The following is a 14,692-nucleotide window of genomic DNA, read 5'->3' on the forward strand; positions in this document are numbered from 1 at the left end:
CAGCTGTGTCGGTGGCGTCAGCACTCCATCGTTCTATTCCAGTGATATGAGTAGGAAATTGAAAAGCAATTTGTAATTACTAAAGCTAATTTAGTTTTTATATTCGCAATTAGTTTATTCGAAATTTTACAAGCCAACGCAATAATGGACGGAACTTATTAGGTTTTTTACTTCTATTCTTTCCAAAATATCTTTAACAAAAGGATACTGATAGTTTTTAAATAATTAGAGATTGAAAATAAAATAGATTGAAAATCTTGTTTAATTTTTATTATTTTTAAAAAAATTAAAAATATTATTACATTTCTTATTTTTAACTTTGAATAGATTTTTTATTTTAATTTAAAGCACAAGATTGCAAAGATGTAAGACATTTGTACTTTCAAAAATTCCAAAGAATAATGACTTTCTCGACATTTTTATCGAGAAAGAACTGATTTCGAATTCGTGTCCAAAAGTTCATCGCAAAAATTTGGTCCATTTATCATAAGGTATTCTATTAAAACTTAGATATCATTGACAAAAATGTTTGATAAATTTTTTTAATGCACAATGCGTCACATAGATACACACACAATGTTAATCTTATTTTTAATTATACTATGAAATCCTGAGGAAAGAAAAATCAATCTTTGTACCATCCACAAAATTCAATAAATCAACGGCATAGAAATTTTTTAATAAAACGTGCAGTTTTAATCGAACAATGTGAACAAACAAGGAGAAGAAGTTCGTATGCGCGTTTCACCCTTACAGCTCGCAATGAGGAAAGTTACAAAATATTGCCTCTGTGCACTGTTTGATGCCCATGAAGTAACTTCAGCGTGATTTTCCGATCCTTTGTCGCTTCTCATTTTAAATACATGAATTAGGATGCGATAGATAAATTCATTGACGAGCTTCAAGGAAAAGCGTCTATCGTATTTACAAGTGATGGAAAAACATAAAATGCGCGAATATGATATTTTATGATATTTTGTTCAATGCACACACACAACAATACTCGTATATCAATTCTCTTTTATTCCAAACAACAGTTTGTCACATTGATATATTCAATCATTGACATTTACGACACTGTTCATACAAAAATATGAGTTTGTTTTTGATAGGAACGAAAACATTTTTTAAGTAACAAAAAGTTAAAAATAGTACGATATAGTATCAAGTTACATTTGTTAATGCAAGAGATTAGGTCACTGTAATTAGTTAGAAAAATAGATCAATTTTAGAATTAACTAGATAGCGAATGTATGTGTATCTAAAAATGTGCCTATTGAATTTATTTAAAGCATGTTTTAATTATTAGGACCATCATTTTGAAGAAGATAGTTATGAGAAAAACGCAACTTATTAACTTATAACATAAGACACAGTTCTTTGTAAATTACGTTCGTTCTGTATACCTGAAGAACTTCTACATAAAGTATAATTGTGTCACTCTATGGCTAATGAACTCACGTCAAAGATAACTATGTCACATATATATATATATATATGAATTTATTGAATTATTTCAACAAAACAAAATGATATTCCATAACCCCCAAATAAAAGTAACAAAATGACAGAAAAGATAGAAATATGCGATAACGTTACATCGATTCTTTGTTCACAGTCATGGTACGATTACAAGCTGCAATGGGATCCGAAGGAATATGGTGGAGTAGATATGCTGCATGTGCCATCAGATCACATATGGAGGCCCGACATAGTTTTATATAACAAGTAAGATAATACCGTTGATCGAAAGATAATGATTAGATTTATTTTTCCTTTTTTTAATATGCATTATTTGGTATAGAATATTGTTAATTTGAATAAATTACTGATCAAAACACAAGAAAATGTATCGCGAATGTATAATGTCTGATATAAGAATGCGTAAGTGATTATTTTTATTATTGCCTTAAAAGTTTTTTTTATATAATTACCGCAAAATTATATATACTCTCTGTTATTTAAGAAAATTTAAATTTTTATTATTATACCAATTATTTCCAAGGCGAATTTTTCCACATTTTTTATTAAATTTTTAACATGTTTTGAGACAACAACACTGAAGATTAAAATTTTAAGCACACTGTTTACACGATGGAGCATACTTTTACATTTAAAAAATAAACGAGCTATTTCCTGAATAATAGATCGAACATACTCTTTTGTGTGACAAACTATACAGGATGTTCATTGGAACTATAGTGTTAAGTAGAAATTAATTTTTATGAAACCATGTCTGAAAGTGCACTTAATTAAGTAAAGACTTATATCAATAATTTAATAGTAAACTTTCTTGTGTAACTGCTATAAACAAGTCGCTGTTTTAGACCATTGTTATTTATAACCAATAGCTAGTTTGACCTCTTTATCGTTTTTATTTATTTAGAATTGTAAAAATTTTTAAACTGTAATACTGAATAAATAAAGTCATACAGAGATCGGAAGTTATGAAACTCAGGAGATTTTATTTTTGATTTCTTATAATTCTTTAGTAAAGTATTTTTTATCATGAACATTTATATCAACCTATTTTATTTATTCGATCTCTTAAATTAATTTGGTTTCTCAATCTTTTTAGATATTTTATATATAACAAACCTACAAGAAGGATATTACGTTATTCTTTATATACAAGAAGGTTTTCGAATACTTTGGAAACAATTACCTATACTATTTCATTATCCTGAGGTGAGATATCAAAGAATTTACGTTCAACAGCGCTGATGGTAACTTTGAGGTGACACTGGCGACGAAGGCGACTCTCAACTACACGGGCAGAGTCGATTGGAAGCCGCCGGCTATTTATAAGTCTTCCTGTGAGATCGACGTCGAATATTTTCCATTCGACGAACAAACATGCGTGATGAAATTCGGCTCGTGGACTTATGACGGCTTCCAGGTAAGAACTGCCTGGTATCTCGCCGATGTTTCGGAAATTGTCTTCCATTATCCAAATGGACCAATCGATTTAACTGCATTTAATTGCAGGAAAGCCATTTGTTTCTATTGTAAGTTAAAAAAAGGATTGACATAAATAGAAAGATGTATCATGAAAGTGTACAGTGTCAAGGATATTTACATCGTATTTTATTTCCGGTGATCCTTTTTCTTTGTGAATCAAGAGTCTGATAAATTAGATTTTTTCTATATTCGAAAAACTTTTTCTTATGAGATGAGATATGTGTTCTTCTTATGTTAAATGAACTATTCAATTAATCTTGACGATTCAATAATCAATTTATTAATGCAATAGGAAGATCTCGCAGGGATCTCTTGTTAGGGCAATCATAAATATTCTGAGAGCGACTTTCGTGATACGTTACGAGGGAGTATTACTGTCGCCGACTGTTATTAGGCACCGCGCAGTAAAAGATCATATATATCGCTTGTTATCTTTTTTTATTGAATAAAATGTCGCTTGTTAGAAGCACGCAATCGAGTATAAATGATGGGCAGACGGAACGTTGAAATAAAAGAGATGAGACGGTGAGACGAATTGTCTGACCTAAATTAAGTGTTATTAATATTATTTGAAAAGTGTTCTCGTTTTATGTACTAATATAATCTATCTCTGTCTATGCTAAAGCTTTACACATTGTAATTAATTGTTCCGATTTAATTTCAAAAAGAAAACTACTCAATTTGGCCTACCTAAGCTTTGTGATTTTTGCTAATTTTTGCTGAGTCCAACATTGAAAATTAATGATTAGATTCAAAAGAGAAAATATTTTTTAACATTAATTAATAATATGATACATTTTCAAATATCTACATGAATGAAGATTTTAAGAAAAAGTAACGTTTAAGTCATATTGATGCACATGCATATTACTTAATATGGTTTAATGTATATTTATCCCTTTTTCATAAAAAAATGATGGAGAAATAAAATTATATAATACTACTTTTGTAAGATTATAAATTTATTCACATTGCATATTTATTGACATGTATAAATACATAAAGAACTATTTTACAAACAATTGATTTATCTATTTATCTACTTATCTCTATGATGTTTAACAAGTTTATTAGAATCTATAACCTGAATTAACAAAAGTATCAAAATAACATTAGACAATAACATCACAATCGAGGTGTATAATCAATATGCTGTTGACCATATTAGTTCTACCGAGAGTTCTATCTTACAAAAAGTTTCTTTTTTTTGGTTCTATCTTACAAAGAGTTTTCTTTCTTTAGTTATAAACAAAATATGATGATCAAAATATAAATTAAGCACAGTATATTGTAAAGTGTTAATACAGAGCTACAATAATTATGAACTGCGAAAATTAATACTTTTCATTTAATGACACAAGTAGGTATCGTTTTATCTTTGTTGTTTCACTGAATGTCAAGAAAAATAGAATAATACTTGTATCGACTTATGTCACTAAATGAAAAACATCCAATAACTATTACTTAGTAGTTATAGAAAGTAAACTTACCTATGAAATCAGGAGACACGGTAGTATCTCGGCGCTAAGTCAAGCGCAACGATACTACCGTGGTTCTTTTGTATTAAATCACGACGTTCTGCATTTGACTTTACTGACAACAGAATGCCAAACTGAGCAATTAACTGATGCAAACAAATTATATAAACAACCAATTACTGTAACAAATGCGACATACTAGTGTTGTTTGTTGAATTCATCGTGTAAATACAAACAGCGAGTAGGTCATATTGGGTACGATTATTTGACTTTATTGATGATACGTGTCAACTTTCTTATAATAATAAAAAAAAAGGCGAGCATAAGTAACGATCTTACATAGCACAAAAATCAAACCAGACAACATTCCAGCAATATTGCAGCAATTTCACAACATTCCAGCAATATTGCTGGAAATGTTCTCTACCATATGAGATTGATTAGATGTTAAGCAACATGATATTAACAACGCACTGTAAAATTTAGTAATTTACTGTTAAGGTCGATCTTCGACACGTCGACGAAATCGGAGACAGCCCTATCGTCGACGTTGGAATCGATCTTTCGGAGTTTTATACTTCCGTCGAGTGGGATTTACTAGCAGTCCCTGCTGTAAGGTACGCTTTAATGATTTTTCTCAATTCTCTTTTAGGTCTTTTAATTAAGGCTTTACTGCTTTTTTAGGTACTAGTATAGCAATTCTAACAAATTGACAACATAAATTGACTTTTTTCCGTACTTATACGATTATTTAATAAGCATTAATAATCAAACTTTATTAATATGTATTATCAGCAATAATATTAATAATTTTGATTTTAATTCTGAATCGAAGAAGGTATGTTTTTAATATATCTAATATATTGTAATCGATTGTTAAGCAAAGTATGTGTAATTGCAGACACGAAAAGTTTTACACGTGTTGTAACGAGCCTTATCTCGACATCACTTTTAACATTACTATGAGACGGAAGACTCTATTCTACACCGTTAACCTCATAATACCCTGCATGGGAATATCATTCCTCACGATATTGGTGTTTTACCTGCCAAGCGACAGTGGAGAGAAGGTAATTAATTCATAAATGACTCTTTCCACCTTGATCTTATTTGTATACTATGTTTTATGTGTGTTTCAGACTATGTTGTTTAATACAATTCATTTGACCTATTTCCTTATTGAGAAAATGGTCCGTCTTATTGCTTCAAATTGCTATAATCTCATGGAAATTAGATATTTAGTAATTAGATATCTCATGGAATTAGATATTTTATTTTAGAAATTCAAGCAAATAATTTTGGAAAAACAAAAATTTTATATTTTAAATTTGAACAGAGAATAGAGAAGTAGAGTTTAATTTGGAATTGTTTGACACTATTTTAATATATCTCTAAATATATCATTTTAGAAGCATAATTAAAAATTAATTTCTATATACTCAAAAATTTTATTGGATCAGATCAGAATGAAACATACCTAATTAGTGATAAAAATTCAAAATTTTTTTATTAGAAATTTGATTTTTCCGTTGATGTATAACAGAATTTTCGAAATTTATTTATCTTCTTTATTGATTTATTCAACAGTTCGTTTTTATATTATAATTTATCACTTATGCCCGTTTCCACCAATGTAGATTAACTTTCATCTCGATTCAACTTACTTTTTATCTTTTTCTAATCTTTAGAACTAGAAAAAGATGAAGAATAGGTTGAACCGAGATTAAAGTTAATCTATATTGGGATGGAAACGGGCTTTAGTCTATTATACTTTCTTATTATTTATTTTTATATAGTGATTAGTATTATATTTACAGCTAATAACTTAGGTTCAATTTCGCCAATGTAAGATTTAGATTAACTTTAATCTCAGTTCAATTTACTTTTTGTCTTTTTCTAATGTTAAGAATTAAAAAAATATAAACGATAAGTTAATTAGTCATTATAACCTGAGCTGCGTTTTTTTTACAAATTTATTCTACAAAACAATTCTCGCGAGGAATTTCTGGAGACGTCTTTAGGACGTAAACCGTTCTCTGGACGTCCTCGCAATGTTCTTGGAGAACTTTACTGTAAGAGATGTTTTCTTAAAGAAGTTTAAATTTTTTATTTAAAGATATTTAGTCTTTAAAGACAAAAATTAATTTTTAAAATGAAAATATTTTATTCGATTAGATGAGACTAGAAAGATAAAATTCGCAATTACATTAAATTAGAATGAAACTTGCGTCATATTATAGTAATATACTCTTCTCGATTAAGGGTTGAAAAACCTTTAATTTCTCTTAAGGACGCAGACAATGATTAATCCACAAAATGTGAGAATTTTATTTGATTAAATTGAAATAACCGACGATTGACCTTATCAGAATAGAACAGTATAGTTCACGCGCCATTACAGTTTTATTCATGACCGACCTTATTATCCCGATATCGCGTTTCTCTTTATATACCTTCGGGAACTTTACTCCAACGTCGCAGTCGGAAATTAATTTTGCAGACGCAAAGATTTGGTTCGATTAGATCGAAATATGGAAAATAACACAGCTCGCACGCCATTATAGTTTAATCCGCGATCGACCTTTTCATATCGGCGTTACGTCTTTAAGCGCCTCGTAAGACACTCAACCTCAAGCACCAATATCCACTTACCGGCTTACATAATTCAGATGTATTCTTCCGCTTTGTCACCGCGGAAGATGTACCAAGTTTTTCCTTCGCGGAAGATAGGCAAGCAAGAAAAAAGGGAAAGAAGGTTAAATGTCAGGATGCCGCTCGTTTAGCAATCGGCAATGAGGATACGGGGAAAGAAATAAGGCTGGGGTGAAACGGCTGTAATGCGCCTTGCAACGTGCTCAGCACATAGAATCAATGTGAGAGAACTGAGAGACAAAACCTTCTTCAATCAGTCCCAATGCACTTTTAAAGTGCAAATCGTATACATTTGTAGCTTTATAAATTCACAGTCGAAAGATTGTTTCGTAAATTATGGAAAAAATAGAAATATATAGATAAAATTAAAATTATTTTTTTAAAACGTTTATCTGTTTCTCTTTTTACGTATTATTCTTGAGATAGTAATTTTCAACGAAATTATTAACTTTTATCTTAAGTAAATCTTCTTTTGCTACAAATGAAGCAATATTGAACATTGTAACTGCAAACTGCAATGTGATTATACAATGTGATTATATTTGTTCAGAATAATATTATATATAATATGAGCTGCTTAGAAAGCTAAAAACAAATCAATTTTATGAAATGAGAAATAGAAAAAATTAAAGTTATTATGTGTTCGGATATCAAAATTATTTATAAAAAGTGAAGTAAATTTGTTTGATTTCTGAGAGATTAAGATAGAAATTTAGATTATTTCACTAATTTATATGTATAATCTATTTTTAATATTAGGTAATATAAAAATATAATTCTGCATCATTCTTGTATCATATTCTCATATTTCTGCATCACTCTCAGCATATTCTTATAGCATTTTCTATAAATAATGCATTCTAAAGTCAAAACTTCTTTTTTTTCTTATTCTGCTGTAGGTAAGCTTGTCTATCTCGGTTCTATTGTCACTGACTGTGTTCTTCCTCTTGCTGGCCGAGATCATCCCGCCTACATCGCTCGTGGTACCGCTTCTTGGTAAATTCGTCCTATTCACTATGATCCTCGACACCTTAAGGTAAACAAAAATAATTGCGACTGCAGAAGACATTTGTAAAAAATAAGTGCTTACATCGAATATTAAATCTATTAAATTAAATGGCACATTTGTTTCAATATGAATAGAATGAAATTATCATACATATTAGATTTTCTTAATCTTGATGTTTTAATATTAATGATTCCTGATCTTTTATTATTTCGCCTATCGAAAAAAATGTGTCACTTTAATTTAAAATTAGTACAACACGGGCTATTGAATAATTAACTCGATCACGAATTGTCTTATTACATTTCGGCATCTTTCTTTTGTGTTTTGCAGCATATGTGTAACAGTGGTGGTCCTGAATGTGCACTATCGTACGCCGCAAACCCACGTAATGTCGCCATGGGTCAAACGCGTGTTCCTCCACGTGCTGCCGAAGTTGCTGGTAATGCGCAGGTATAATACGCCACCGCAGAGAACCAATTACGATTTCAGGCAAGATATATTCTTCTGGCATTTGTGGTCCGATCATTGGAACCACGCCAAAGCAGGCATTAGAGCACTCGCTAGTTTCTTGTGCACGTGACATTAGTGTCACGTCATACTTGCAAGCATTTAGCACCACGGTGCATTACTTCTGCATCGCGCTGCATCGTGAATGATGCATCCGCCTATCGTTAGTCGCATCTCTCTCTATTGTGTGTTGTCATACAAATAAAATTTCCTGATTTCCAGCAAGACATCTCTTGACATCGACGGTCGGTCGAGACTGGATCGTTTATTTCAAACAGAAATTACAACAACACTGTACTATAGTTTCAGATATATATTGCCCGAATCTGATTCTGAAAAGAAAGATTCTTTCTTGGTGGCACAAAGCGATGAAATCGAACATCGATAATGTTCTATATTTCCATTCAGGAATTTTATTTTATGATGCGTAACATTTTTTTTCGCGCAACGCCGTTATATCTTGCATACTTGTACAATACAATACTTGTATGCGCAATATTGAACATGATGCTTCGTTGATTCTGCCATCAAATTGGATATTATCGCATAACCAGTCATGCAGAAATTTTATAGAGAATTTAGAGCTGCTCTTCATCGACTTTATTACTTGAATATGTACATCTCGAAATATTCGCAACTCTGGCAATCTAGAAAATTCGGAGCATGTGTAGTCATGCACGATCTCGTTTGATACATACGAGTATCATAAACTCGACTCTACAAAGTAATATGTAAGTTATTTTACATTGCTGTACATGAAGCTTAAAGCTGTTAATAGTGAGTTAAAGATTTTTATTAGTTCGTCAGTTATTCCCCTGGTGAAAAAATTTCGCTGCAACTATTCCACGTTTTGTAACATTTCAACGAAATTGCTGAAAATTTGCTGAAATTTCACTGATAGTAAATTTTTCATCTAATATATTGAAAAATCACTGAAATTGAACTAAAATTTCTCTGAAATTTTGTTAAAATTTTGCTGAAAATGAATTTTTCAATTAACAATCGCTGAAATTAAATTGAAATTTTTCTGAAATGCTGAAATTTCGCCAAAAAGTATTCTAAGACGTGAAATTTCAGCGAAATTTTTCCACTAGGATCGTAGAAAAACGTTGACTTCAGAACTATGGATATAGAGACATAATTCTTGCGATCGTAATAATTAATCTCCAACCAGATATCTATCATGGAGCAAAGTTTTCCACAGAAAACACAATAGAAATCTAGCGAATAATTGAATAATTCCAATCAGAATCCATTCCGACTTTATTCCATGATAGATATCCAGAATGATTAGTTGATCGACGTTGAATCAGTATCGATCGATATTGATCGATTAATCATTTCTAGCTGAGTCAATCTCTGATTAGAATTTATAAAAATGTGTAAGATCGCACGAATCTCAGCGTATTTGCAGACATGCTCTCATAGTTCCGAAATCGAGTCGAGACGAAATGAATTTCCATATCGGATAAACCATATTGGGTTTTTTTCCACTCTAGACCGGAGTATGAGATAGATAAGCATAGCACGGATGAGGATGAACATGATGATCAACGTAGCATGGATGGACGCAATAGTCATCGCATTAGGGTCACATCATGCAGTAATTGTCGTGATTCTCGAGAAATAACACTGTACATTGAGTCCTCGCCCCCGAAGCTGACTAAATCCTCAGCGCGCTATCCTAGTGTCGACTCAATGGATTCTTGGTGCGTATTGTCAGGACTTTGGGACGCTCAAATAATACATATGTATTGTTTGATGTATTATATGGTGCTAAATAACGTATAATTTATTTAATTATGATAATTTCGAGCTTTACTTACGATGAAATATATATGATACACAGGGTTGGCAAGTAACGCATTATTTGTAATGTCGTTACCTTTACAAGTTACTTTTTTCTGTAACGATTGGGTAACGACGTTACATTTTCTTCTGAGTTCATGGTAACGCAGTTACATTTTTGGGGTAATGGTAACGATTTCACTAATTACTTTTATCGTTATACTTTATTTCTATTTACATAAAAGTTTTAATCGTAACTAAAGCGTATATACATTTATTAGCAGGGTTGGATAAATTAACTTTTTTTTTTAAGTAAGTTAAGTTAAAGTTAACAGCCTTGAAAATTTAACTTAATTAAAATACAAGTTAATTCATAATGAAATTAATTGAATTAAAAGTTAAGTTAATAAAAAAAATAATTGAAAAGTTAAAAGTTAAATTTGGTCCGAACGAACGACCAAAAAAAAAAAAGAAAAAGAAAAAGTTTGACCATTTTATATAATTTTTCGTATTTTTCCTTTTTCAGTATATTTATTAAAGAATCGTTATTTTTCACAAGTAACGATTATACAATATAAAATTACTAAATTATATACTCATTATCCTCTCGCATTGTGTCTGAAGATTGACTTAAAAAAAATCAAATTAAAAGTTAATAGTTACCGATAAAATGTAACTAGTTTTTACGGAGTTTCTATATTATGCTTATCTGAACATTGTAAACAAGATTTGATTTATGACAAGAATTCATTTTACATTAGTTGACTTTCTATGTACATTTTAATTTATGACTTTTTGACTCGATAAGGACAATCTATTTGTTATGTTACAATGCTCAACCTTATATATTTTATGCCGTTATTGTCATTTGAACATTGATATTTTGTACGATTCGGTTCTCTTAACGATTTATCTCTAACGATTTATCTTCATGCGTTTCTAAACTTTTTGATATTTGGATCATGGTTTGGCAGAATTAGTGTATCCGTAAAAATTCCTTTTTTTAGACTTAATACGAATTATATATTTTTAGTTGCTTTAAAACTTTTCCAGATATTTTTGCGCAACATATTGTATAATTTTATATATATAATTTTATATAACTTTATACATAATTATACATATATAATTTTATAAGATAATTCGAGGGAAGATGATACAAGGGGGAAGATGCCACTTTATATCCTACCCTAACCCACGAGCGTTGTCAGAATTACGGGACACCTTGTATATAGCGAACACTAATAACTTTTTTTTACTTGTTGGATCCCTTACTGCAGCTACAGAAGTGGAAGCAACTAAATTCTCAATACAATTAACAATTTTTCATATATATTACGTACTCTTACCTCTTAAATTCTTTTGTTAATAACACCATTTCAATTATATTTGTTGCCACAAATATATGATGCGAACACAGCACAGAAATGAGCTATATCGCTAGTATGTTGCACTCGTTGTGCTCGAGCGCACCAACTCTCGTAACGCAGGGACGTTCTCAAGTCAACAGACTTTATAAGACTGAGCTGCGCAATTTTTTCCAATACAAACGGAATATTAAACGTTAAATTTATAAACTTGTGTAAATAAAGGAAGGTCTTTAGAATATAAATAATATTTTTTTGTAACTTGATTCAATAACGTTAAGAAGTTATTCAAGAATAAAGGCTTAAGTATGGCGCTTCCCCCCAATTTCTCTTCCTCTTTAGCCTTTCATGTAGTCCACTCCTGAACATAAGTCTCTCCCAATTCTTTCCATGAGTCCTTATCCTGAGCCTTCTGGAACCATTTTGGCTCGGCTATCTTTCTCACATCATCCAGCCATCTCATCTGGGGTCGTCCCACACTCCGTTTTGTTGTTTTTTGACGCCAAAGAATTGTTTTGATGGACCATTTATTTATATCTTGTCTAGTCACGTGTCCGACCTATCACCATTTCAGCCTGACCACCCACTCGGCTATGTCAGTAACTTTTGTTCATTTTCGGATTTCTTCGTTTCTAATTCTGTCTCGAAGTGTAATGCCGAGCATATATATATAATGCGTTCCATAGATCTCTGAACAACTTTTAATCTATGTGCATTTCTTTTAGTCACTGCCATAGTTTCCAGACCGTATGTTGCCATCGGCAGTACGCACGCGTCGTATACTTTCCTTTTTAAGATTAATTGGTAGGTCGGGATTTTTAAGAATATGGCTGGGTTTATCGAATGCCGTCCATGATAATCTTCAGCCAAACATTTATTGAACATATTTTTCGCTTACAAGATTGTTTCATCTGCCATTTTTAACATTTCACTTGTAATGTGATCCTCCCCTGAGGTCTTCTTATTTTTCATCTCAACGCGACTGAGATCTCGGATGTTGTAATGTCTGATATCTCCTCTGAGCTAGCATTCATGAGTGTCCTCTTGGGAATATTCGGAGCTAGGATCGCAGTTGTATATAACTTCCTGTAAAAGTTTTCTATAATTTTCGCAATATTGTCTCTGTCTGATGTAATTATCCCTTCTTCATTTTTCATTTTAAAAATCTTGGGTTTCCCTATCGCTGTTCTGATTTTCAGTACTCTCATGTTTATATTTTCTTCTATTACCTCTTTTATTATCTTGTTGTTGTAGGTACGATAGTTCTTCCTTGCTTCTTTGCTTATTCTTTCATTTGCTGTTTATATTCGGAATGTGATCTATATCCATATTACGTCTTGTCTCTATTAGTTGCATTGTTTCCGGTCGCAATTTGGAGTTGCTGTTTAACCCGAAACCATACCTTTTTACTTGATACCTGAATATTCGATTTTATCTTTTCTGATAATGCTTCTATGTTCATTTGTTTTAGATTCATTACTTGATTTAATTTCTTTTCCAGTTCACGCTGATATTCTTTCTTCCTCTAGTACAGTTCATTCGAAGTAGGAAATTTCTCGTTAATGAATAGCTTCCTCCTTTCTAATCTGAGATTAAATGACAAGGATACTCTTACCAATCTTTTTACTACCGGTCCTAAATCGGTTCAGTACTTCCACGTTTGTGTATATTCTTCGGTTGTCTGATAAAACATAATCTATTTCATTATTAACCCTTCGGTTTGGGCTTATCTAGATCCATTTCCTTTGTTTCGGTTTTTTCAAAGAATATATTTGAGCAATACATTTTCTCATTTCTCATAAAATTTAGTAACATATCCCCTCTATAATTTCTTTCGCCGAAGCCAAATTTCCCTAGATATTCAGTATCTGGTCGTCCTTTTGACCAACCTTTGCATTTAGGTCTATCATAATTATTGTAAATTTGATCTTTTTTGTTCGTTTGGCCTACGAGACATCTTCTAGAAATTGTTCCATTTCTTCGTCGTCGGCAGTGCTAGGGAGCATATACCTGAATAACTTGTAAGCTATATCTTTCCGTGAGTTTTAAGACGAGATATGCAACTCTATCGGAGATTGAACCGGCTTTCCTCACCAAATGTTTGATTCTTTTGTTTACTAGCAACGCCACTCCTCCATTGCTACATTCTTCTTCGGAGTTATTTTAATATAAAATGTGACCTGAATTGAGATTGATTGTTCTTTCTTCCTAATGTCAGGTTTCACATAATCTCACTATCCCAATTTATGTGGCTTAATTCTCGTTCCAATTCTTGAAGATGCTGATCTGTTTTCATGGTTCTAACGTTGTAGGTTGCTATTCGTAGCTGTTTATGGTTTGAGGTTTTTATTTTAAAATTTTGGGATTTGATCGAACCCTTGCCTCCCCCAGAATCCTCAAGACAGACTGATTTATCATCAGTGTGAGATTCTGAGTCTATGACTTTACTCAACTGGGGTAGTAACGTTATGGAATTCGACATTTTATGGATTTCTTAGGAGATATGTGGCGAATGAAACAACGCCGCGTTTGTCGAGCATGTTGGCATGTGAATAGTAGTCTTCCTGATTGAGACTGTGGATGCTACAGTTGACCATTCCTGGTTTCTCCGCTACCTAGGCATATCCACTATCCTTGGTATTCCTGGCCTATTGGACCCTTCGTAACCTTTTTGTTATTTGGCTCCAATAGGTGCCCCTTTCTCTCGTCTGTTTGCTGACCCACTTTCTCGAAGGGATTTTCATCACAACCTTCCAGTGAGTTGCTCAGCTCAACAGAGTTCACCTCGCGAAGGTGAGAGTGGAGTTGGTTTGGGACTTTTCTTCATCAAAGTCCTATATTGCGCATCACAAACTCTCGAACCCCCTCCCCCCAATTACCTTATATAATTTTATATATAAATATAATTACATAGGTCGTCTAAAAAGTTT

At 31.8% G+C, this 14,692-nt stretch overlaps 1 protein-coding gene across 1 annotated transcript in view; it reads left to right on the top strand.

The window, feature by feature from the left end:
- Positions 1-14,692, top strand: part of nAChRa3 (nicotinic acetylcholine receptor alpha3 subunit) — a 23,709-nt gene continuing 9,017 nt past the window's right edge. Inside the window, exons 1-8 of the mRNA XM_018446728.1 lie at positions 1-50; positions 1,619-1,728; positions 2,719-2,899; positions 4,941-5,056; positions 5,341-5,509; positions 7,991-8,127; positions 8,431-8,550; positions 10,107-10,316. Coding sequence (XP_018302230.1) covers positions 1,673-1,728; positions 2,719-2,899; positions 4,941-5,056; positions 5,341-5,509; positions 7,991-8,127; positions 8,431-8,550; positions 10,107-10,316 — 989 coding nt within the window. The 5' untranslated portion in view covers positions 1-50; positions 1,619-1,672. The remainder of the gene's footprint in view (positions 51-1,618; positions 1,729-2,718; positions 2,900-4,940; positions 5,057-5,340; positions 5,510-7,990; positions 8,128-8,430; positions 8,551-10,106; positions 10,317-14,692) is intronic.

Source organism: Mycetomoellerius zeteki, unplaced genomic scaffold (assembly GCF_001594055.1).
Source record: "Mycetomoellerius zeteki isolate Tzet28-1 unplaced genomic scaffold, Tzet1.0 scaffold188, whole genome shotgun sequence".
NCBI classification, from domain to species: domain Eukaryota; kingdom Metazoa; phylum Arthropoda; class Insecta; order Hymenoptera; family Formicidae; genus Mycetomoellerius; species Mycetomoellerius zeteki.